At 48.8% G+C, this 8821-nt stretch overlaps 1 protein-coding gene across 1 annotated transcript in view; it reads left to right on the forward strand.

Annotated features, from left to right (window-relative positions):
- The window catches only part of LOC126579356 (uncharacterized), a 29342-nt gene that overhangs the window by 6102 nt on the left and 14419 nt on the right, over positions 1-8821 (forward strand). Inside the window, 2 exon segments of the mRNA XM_050242852.1 lie at positions 3186-3334; positions 8152-8473. Of these exon segments, the coding sequence (XP_050098809.1) occupies positions 3186-3334; positions 8152-8473 (471 nt within the window).

Raw genomic sequence — 8821 nt, forward strand, 5'->3', positions numbered from 1 at the left:
CCAACCAGACTTGTGCCAGACAGTCGGGAGGCCTTTCTGGTTGGAGGCCTTTTGTTTGGAGCCGGCCAATACACGGTGACTACCCGGAGATTGCGGAGATCTCGTGCACCGCACCGACATTTCCCGTGGACAGAGATGTGCTCCCGGGTTTGTTGTCCGGTCCGTGCTTCCATCCGTCCGTTCCCGAGGTTTCGCTGACGGGGGGACGTCGTTGACCGTTTTTGTTTGACCGTCGGTGGGCCGCAATGGCGCAATGGTCTCCTGTTGTCATGTTGCGAGTTCGGTTGTCAACAATTGTCGCACCGCGGTGCCCGCAATGGAATCCCTCGCCGTCTGGCTGTCCGTCACCCGGTGGGATGTTTACAAAACCACGAATCTCTGGAGTCACGGACAGGAGCAGCGAGAGGATATTTCTGTTCACCTCCATTACGTCCGCTTTTCGTTACGTTGAAAAAAGTGCAGAGGCTTCTGAATGATTAATCGGTACAAGGGGAATGGATGCCGTGCATCGAATCGTTTTGCAGTCATTTTGTCATCGGGAAACGCAACAATTAGCTCAGTGAGGGCTTCCGGAACAGGGCACATCAAATTATGTGCCATTCGTGATGATTAACAATATTAATTTATATGTTTTTACTATCGTAATACACTCAGGAAAATGGCTGTGGATACTTTTTTGCCAATAAAAGTCACATTATCAAATGATTCGATTTTGAATGTATATAATATCAACAACACTGTTCAATTAACACACGTAGAGCTTATTTACGGTGAATTCTGTATCCTTTTTCGGATATAACTTACTATTCTCATTCGATAGCTGCCATTTGCTCATTTATCATGCCGCTTGTAGTACATCGCAATCGCCTGTAAAACCAATAAACGTTCCTGTAATCCTCTATTTAGCAGCAATTTATCTGCCCTCTTCTTTTTTGTCCTGTAACCCCCGCCCAATTCCGATCGAAGTGGAATCCTTCGCAAAGCCCACTGCACTTTTGTAAGGATAAAAAGCGTTCACCAACAATGCACAATGCTGGTCCAAACCGGCAACCGACAGTGCTTCCCCATTCCCTGTGCTATCGCAAACAACAGCAACAAGAGCACGGGACAGGACAAATGCTTGCGCTGGTAGCCAGTAGAGTACAGAGCTCTCTGCTTCTGACAAGCGCAGGATATAGCTTAATTCTATTATGAGCGCACTTTCCATTTTTAATTCAGCCGTGAACGCACCGCACCGCGCGGCCAGAGAACGCGTCGCGTGGTCCGCCCTCCACGCTACTCCAGTCCCAGGCCCCAGCCCCGGTGCTGTGCGCGGTTGGATTTTCCCGAAATCGCGGGATCCGGCGAGCGATTGTTTGAAAATCGCTCGCGACTCTTGCCACCGGCGCTCGTCTGCAATTGATGCGGATCCAGGTGGCAGGTGAGGCAGGCTGGCCGGCTGGCTGGCCGCTGCTCTACGGTGAAATGTAAATTATTTATTCATGAGTTTGTTTTAGCGAGCGGCACAATAATGAATCTGACGTTTGGTCGCTGATTTTGCGCCCCGGAGTTCGCTACCAACCACCGGTGGCAGGAGGTTCGATGAATAAACCTCGAAAAGAGTGTTTGCGTGGCCCGGGCATGGCCACATTGTCCACGAATCAGCGCCTGCAACCGCGTATGCCGTTGGCAGCCACTGGCAGCGAGTGCTTTTGTGGCTGAGCTGCACCTTGTCAGTGGATCTCTCACACGAGAACGTTCGCTTCGTTGTTGATGATGACGTGTGGTGGTGGTGGTGGTCGCGTCTATGGGCACACTAGCATCAAGCGAGCGATTCTATGAAAATGGAAAACTTGTTTACGAACCTTTTTCGTGAACAAAACCACAAACAACAAGCCAATTCTGCTGTCCACAGAAAGAGGCTAATTAGAGACAGACCATCAACGACGTCCGCGGCTGATTGTGTGCTGATCAGCAACGATGCAGGTGCACCTGCGATCAGTGATCCTGGAGTTTAATCTCCGTCGTTTAATAACTGATAATCATGGCTATTGGTGGCCAAGCGGCGATGCATTGCAAAGAACGGACTGAACGAACGAAGGAGCAAAAGCAAAAGGCGCCTTCGAAGGAACTAGTAATTGGCACTAGTTACACCGGGCCAGTGCGCGTTCTTGAACCCGCCTGGGGCCACATTAGTTGTAATATTTTACGATTAATCCTCGGCCAGCGTCCACCTTGGTGCTCGTTCGCTCTACCTTCGTTCGGATAAATTTGTCATCCAAGAGATGCAACCTGCATCCTCTTGGGGGACCATCCCCGGATTATGAGCCCATTAATGAGGTCCCGAAGTTAATCAACTTGCACCACGAACACGGCGCCGCGCACCGAAAATAGGTTCGTGGTCACATTATTAATGTTCGTCTCGTTACTGCCGGGAATGTGCCGCCCAACAAAAGGGGTACGAAGTAGGTTTCATTATTTTTATAAATGTCCGATGCGCCTCCACCAGGAGGTTGGAGTACGTGAGATCGTCTCTCTTCCTCCTGGACAATGGATGCTCCGCGCATGATGATGATGATCATTACTCTTACACTCGGCGGTGGACGGTGGTGCATCAGATCGTGCGCTGTATGTGTCGGGACCGGATGCACCGTCTGTTCGTCAGGTGTACGTGGCGGAACAGCGAAATCGATGTGTCCTTCAATTAACGTCCTCGTCCTCCGGTTTGCCTTTGTGCTGCTGCGATGAGTTTTGCTCCTTTGCTTTCCTTTGTGTTCTCCACCACAACAGCACGTGCTGAAATGTTGTGCTCGTTCGAGGTGACATTTTAATGAAGCACTAAATGCGTGCCTTTGGGAGCCGCGAGTTCGTCGCTCTGGTGTCGGTGCGCTGCAGACAAGGCATTAAATAATGGCTTCTCCTCGTCTCTTTTCACTTGGTTGGCATAAATCAATCGTCGAAATGATCCAAAATGAAGTGAGTGGTTGAAGATGTTAAAGGCTGTTAGCCTTTACAAGAGATCTTCTGCTTTATTCTGTGTTTGTGTTCCTCCCGTTGAGTTCCCGATTGTTATTGTTACAGTTTTAACGAGTTTTTCATGAAATTTTCTTTTCACTTTGCTCTTTTCATTTATGACCGTCCGACCGACCCGGGAATGCACTAATGAACATTTCACCTTAATCATCATTCTCGGGTCCTGAATGCAGCCACCGCCGCAGCTGGAATTAATTACTTGCCTCGCGAACTCATCCACACTGAACGTGACGACCAAGCACTGCGACTGTGAGACGTACTCGTGCAAGGATGTGCTAGCCAGCTCCAGCCCATCACCGCTCAATCAGATCCAGTCGAAAAGGTAAGCATACACTAATGAGTGACAGTCCGGGTGGCCTTCCTGGACCGAAATCCTTGCTCCTCGGCTACTGGTCAACGGTAGACGATGCGTCAAGGATGCGGCTAGTAAGTCGTTCAGCCTGGATCCATTAGGTCTGTTCGTTTGCAGTTTCAGCAGAGAGCTAGATGCAGGTAAAGGTTTGAGTACCTCAGTGTGACCCATTAACTATAATCATATTAAATCTCCTTGGCCTCCTTGGCTATTGATGTGGCAGAACAGGCAAGCTGCTTTCAAGAACCAAGTGTCCGGTGATCTGATCAACATTCCTCTCCGTTGGCAGTGCACACGAAGGACAGCTCTCCGAACGACAAATGTAACTCCCGGGGTCCAACTAAAGAGAATTATTCAGTTGACCAAGGTGAGGATGTTCCTTTCTGATCTTGTCCAAGTATCAGCACCACTCCGGTGCGTGCTATGCCTAATCCTTTATGATTGGGAATGAAATTTTAATTGAAAGTTAACAACCCTGCCACAACGCAGCAGGAATATAAAATGCAAAATACATTCCAAAACTCCTCTCCGATGCGAGACCGATGCAGCACATCAAACACAATTTCCTCGGACAGAACTGGTGAGCAAGAACCGGGACCATAAATCGATCTGGCGATGCTGGCAAACGGCGACTCATCACTCCCTATGCCCTTGCACGAGCGCATCGCAAGCTGCCCCCCCCGTGTGTCTAATGATAAATTATTGGGATGTTAATGTATGGATGTATGGGCCTTTCCGGATACCGGACCCGCTGGTGTCCCGTCCCGTGGTTTCCTCGGCAAATAAGCTCCGAATTAATGGCATCCGTAATTCGCTCTGGCTCCGGCTCCTTCTGTGCAAGGCCATCACTTCCTTAAGAAACTTAGCCACACGGAAAACCAGTGTCCCAAGCACACAGGGCACGCAGAAGGCATCCGCGTGATCCGACATCCTGATTGCGTCATCCTGGTGGTGCGCGCATTGCGTGCCGTGTGCATTCCGGTTTGCCTTGGCCAGCGGATGGAGGCGCTGGTTGCAGTTTGAGCTGATTTGATTGTGAAATTAATAAATTGATCGCTTGAGCCGTTCGCTCCCGGTACCGGGGATTGCGTGTTGATTTACAAGTCCATAAATTTATGCACTCCAGCATGCGGTGGCATCCGCGAGAATCGTGAACGGCGAGGCACGTTTACATGGAGCGGGAGTGGCGGTGACCGTGCCGATAACGCGTCCTAACGCCTTCTGCGCTGTTTGCTCTGGCAGGGAATTAATGGGTGTTTGATTATTATTATTTCTTATCCATTAGTCCATGGCGTGAGTGTGTATTTAGCTTCTGTTGCTGCCGTTCGTTGGCACGTCCTGCGGGTTTCTGTTCAGATCTTGCTCGGTAGCGAGGGAGCGATTAGTGCACCGATGCTGCTAACCATCTAGAGCCGGGGTGATGAGCTGAACAGGGGATATTGTATTTGTATTTAAATCAAATTTATGCCGCAGGGTCTTAAAATACAAAGAAAACTCTAATATTGTGTTAGGGAATTTTGCACCGAATTTAAAGTTGTCTTGGATTCTTTATCTATAAAGGCTACTTTGTTTTTTGAGCTGTCAAAAGAACGAACTAGCAGGCCGTGGATTTTCCACTCTCTAAATACAGATGTCAAGCACCGTGCTGCATCATCAAGATGCCCCAGTTCCCGGTTATGAATTTTGTATTTAAACATTCCTCTTGACCCAGCCAGTCCGCCCCAAACCCCAAGGACATCACAAGTTGCGCCACAAGTGCACTCGGTGTACTCGCCTGCTGAAGTGTCCCGCTTCACCAGTGCATGGTGTTGGTACATATTTACACACTCGGCCACTCGGACACATGGGGCTTGTTCCGGTTGGCCTGCGGTCCCACCATCCGCGGTGGATGAAGATTGGCGTAGCGTCATAAATTATCATCAAAAAAGCATAACTCCCGGCGGTGATATGCATGATGTGCGTGTAGCTGGCAATTTTGCACGCTCGATAAGCACGGCCATCACCACCGTTGGATGCGTTGAGGTGCGTCGAGCGCGTACACCGCGTTTGATGTACCACTGCACTTCAACGAGACCATGTGCAGAGGGACGTAATCACAGTAGGGCTGCACTTGCGGGCATCAGGTCAGGTCAACTCAGTGAAAAAAAAACACAGGAAACGGATGAGGAAATGCCTATCATCCAGCACCGAACGTGGATTAGCTGGCGAACGTTGGGACGGGATCCCGGGTTCAGCGACAGGACAGTAGACGACCTGTCGGTTCAGGATCAGTTCCGCGGCAGGGCTCGATGATGGAACGACGCCAACAGATTGGCGAGCCACGTATGTGCCTAATGCACTCGCTTTAACTCACAATCACCAGCGGACCACTGGTCGTCCGGTGGTTAACGTGTAGACCATCCATCCGGTCACAGGTTCTGAAGGGGTTAGGTATTCAGTGCGGTTTCATGGCCACGGTTACGTGGTTTGGTCTTGGCTACACGCTGCTTTTGTGTAATTATTGATCTACTGATGAGTGCGTAGTAGAGACTGAAGGTTTGAACGTTTAATCGGAACAACGCTTAAAGGTTTGTTGAAAGTTTGTCCAATTCCAATGTCAATTTATTATCATAAACTTAAACTACGATTATAGTTACACAAAATTTGTTACTCCTTACAGCATTATGTATTTTAATAAGAAAAAAGCACTGTATTCCTTCAACTGCGAATCCTTGCGAAAGCTTCTCCTTAATGGAAATGGTCCACGCGTGCGATCTGCGGAAATCAATCATTCCGTGAAAGGGGAGAGGCGGGAGGGAGTCTGCATCCTTCAAAGCCAATCCCATATCTCCATCACCATTAGCGAGCACGTGAGCGCCCGTTGAGTAGCCTTTGATTTTGCTGAAAGGGATCTGTCCGGAGCAAGTCGATAAGCGATGGATTGATGGAAAACATCATCGGGTCATCTCGGTCCCATTCAGCTTTCAGCCCAATCCTTTCAACCATTCCTACCGTCCGGGCTTGATTCGATCTGCATCTTCCGTTCCGTTGGTGTGCCGTGGCCCAGTGGTCGTTCGATTGACGATTGAGTATCACGGACTGGACTAGACGGATGGTTACCATATGCTGCTGCTGCTCCGTATCATAACGCTCACCAGATTGCTGTTCAAATATCAATTTAATTAATTCATAAATAATAAATCAATCCGATCCATTCAGTCGCCAGCACGTGGACCTGGGATCGATGTCACGGGGTAGCAGCTGAATTTGAAAGTGATTTGCACTTACAAGCGCCAAAAAGGGAATACATATCTCTCTCTCCTGTGCCGGTGGAATATAATTGGGCAATTTCACGGGCCCACGGGTGTGACCTATGTTCTGTTCTCTTCTGCATCTGATTTAGTGACGGGGTACTGACCGGGTGGCTCCATCGATGCACTCGCGCAGCATGATGCGTTCGTTGCGGGTGTCGTTGCATATTCAATAGAATTAATTTTGCCTGCAGGTGCATAGAGTGTGGATGATGCCGGATAATTGGACGGCCATATGCAGAAGCATAAGGTGGGGAGTCTCTGTTGGCACTTTGCACTTTGTCATTCCCTCAAATCAGGACATTCAGGAATGTGTTCCGGCAAGTGTCAGCCATTAATTATGGTGCTCATTATCTGATTTAGCGAGATAATCTCAATCATTTTGCGTGTTTGTTATATTCTTTTTCACTTGTGATATTCTTGAATGTCATTGACTTAAAAGCAAAAGCAATTTCTCTTAACACAAAAGCACCTTACCTTAACAATCTCATTACACTGCAAATCCAGTCGCCTTCCATTAAGGTTAATTGTTGTGTAATCTACGTGTCGATCAAGCAAGACTGAGTAGTTGATTCAGTGCCAGACCTCACTCCAACCGACGTCCAGTGCTGACGCTAACGAAGGCGAGATAAATTTTAAATTAAATTGAATGTCCTGCCAGCCTGTTGACGAGAAGACCCACAGAGGCACTTCTGCATCCCCTTTCGCTCGCGCTGCATCGTAAGTGATCGTGATAATGTAGAACATGTGGTACGTACGCACAATCAAAGCTCCGCGCCTTGGCGCCACGGCCAAGCCAATTTCACAAAAGAGGCGAGAGTGCAGAAAAGGGAGCTGGGAATCCACCCGTAAGGGAACCGTACAAGGCCAGCCCATAGAGCCATGGCTAGCGACAATTGCTAATTGAGCTTGTTCGCACATTCCAGCACCAGCATCGTAACTGGTGCCCGGTGTTTAAGCTCTCTAGGGCTAGGCGCCTTCTCGTGCAGAAGAGGAAGAAGAAGTGGCCGCAAGGAACGTAAGTCAAGTGTCAATATGCGTCACGACACAGGCACACATGCACGCATGCGGGGATACGGGGTGCACTGGAGATAATTAAATAGAAGTACCGGGCGCGGGCTTCCCTGCACAGCATTAATCGGTTCCACCGGGTTTTATATGTTGTCGCACATCCTGTCAGGCGCGGTGTGTCAGAGCTTCTCGGCCAAGGGGGGAGATACGGGGGAGATACGGGGCGCCATCATCATCATCGTCGTCGTCGTCGCCGTGTCGTCCTGGGTGTGTTTGTGAATGTTGTTTGAGATAATGCTTGCAATTAACCATTTATGGGCGTTTAATGATGATGGAAGTGGTTCCCAGTGGCCTAGCACCACCCTAGCCCCCCCGGCCGGGCGCGTTTAATGCGTTCCATGCTGCGGTCTGTCTGTCGTCATATGATTTGGAGTTTTGATTTCTCTCTCTCTCTCTCTCTCTCATGCTCTCTCTCTTTTTGTACAGAAAAATCCATACCTCATGCCGGGATCACTGCTGCCGGAAGAAGAAGTTCAACCGCTCGATTGATCCAGCAACGCTCGAGAACGTGGCAGCGTCCCATCGACCGGCTCCAGCGCCTACTGCCGTCAACCGTCTGTCATCTGGGGCTGCCGGTTCGGTATCATCATCATCTTTACGAGCTAATGCTGCTGCTGAAGCTGCTGCCGGTGTGGTGATATCTGGACGGCGGACACAAACAAGTGGAGGAAGTGGTCTACCTTCAACTCTGCCTCGTGATGACCGATCACCGGCTGCTGCTTCCGAGTGTAACGGTGGAGGATTGGATGTAAGTATCGTAATGTCGGTCGAGGGGCCCGTTTCGTGCACGTTTCGTTCAAGTGAAGGATTGATGATGAAGATATTGCTTTATGGATGATTTGTAGTAGTAACTGTGCGTCATAATGTCGTGACCTCTAAAACTTTTATCAATAAGATACTGTGGCTTTGTTTTTGAATTTTTACAGATCAGGAATTGATTGATTTCTTAAGGGGGGGTTTCGGTAATTTCTGGCCATTAAAAGATCATTTTTGACAATTTTTTGTGACGCAACTATTCAATTTTGTGTTTCCAAGTGAATGACATATTAAACTACAACTTTTAAAGAATATTTCATTTTATTTTGGAGAAGATTCG

This window comes from Anopheles aquasalis, chromosome 3 (genome assembly GCF_943734665.1).
Source record: "Anopheles aquasalis chromosome 3, idAnoAquaMG_Q_19, whole genome shotgun sequence".
NCBI lineage: Eukaryota > Metazoa > Arthropoda > Insecta > Diptera > Culicidae > Anopheles > Anopheles aquasalis.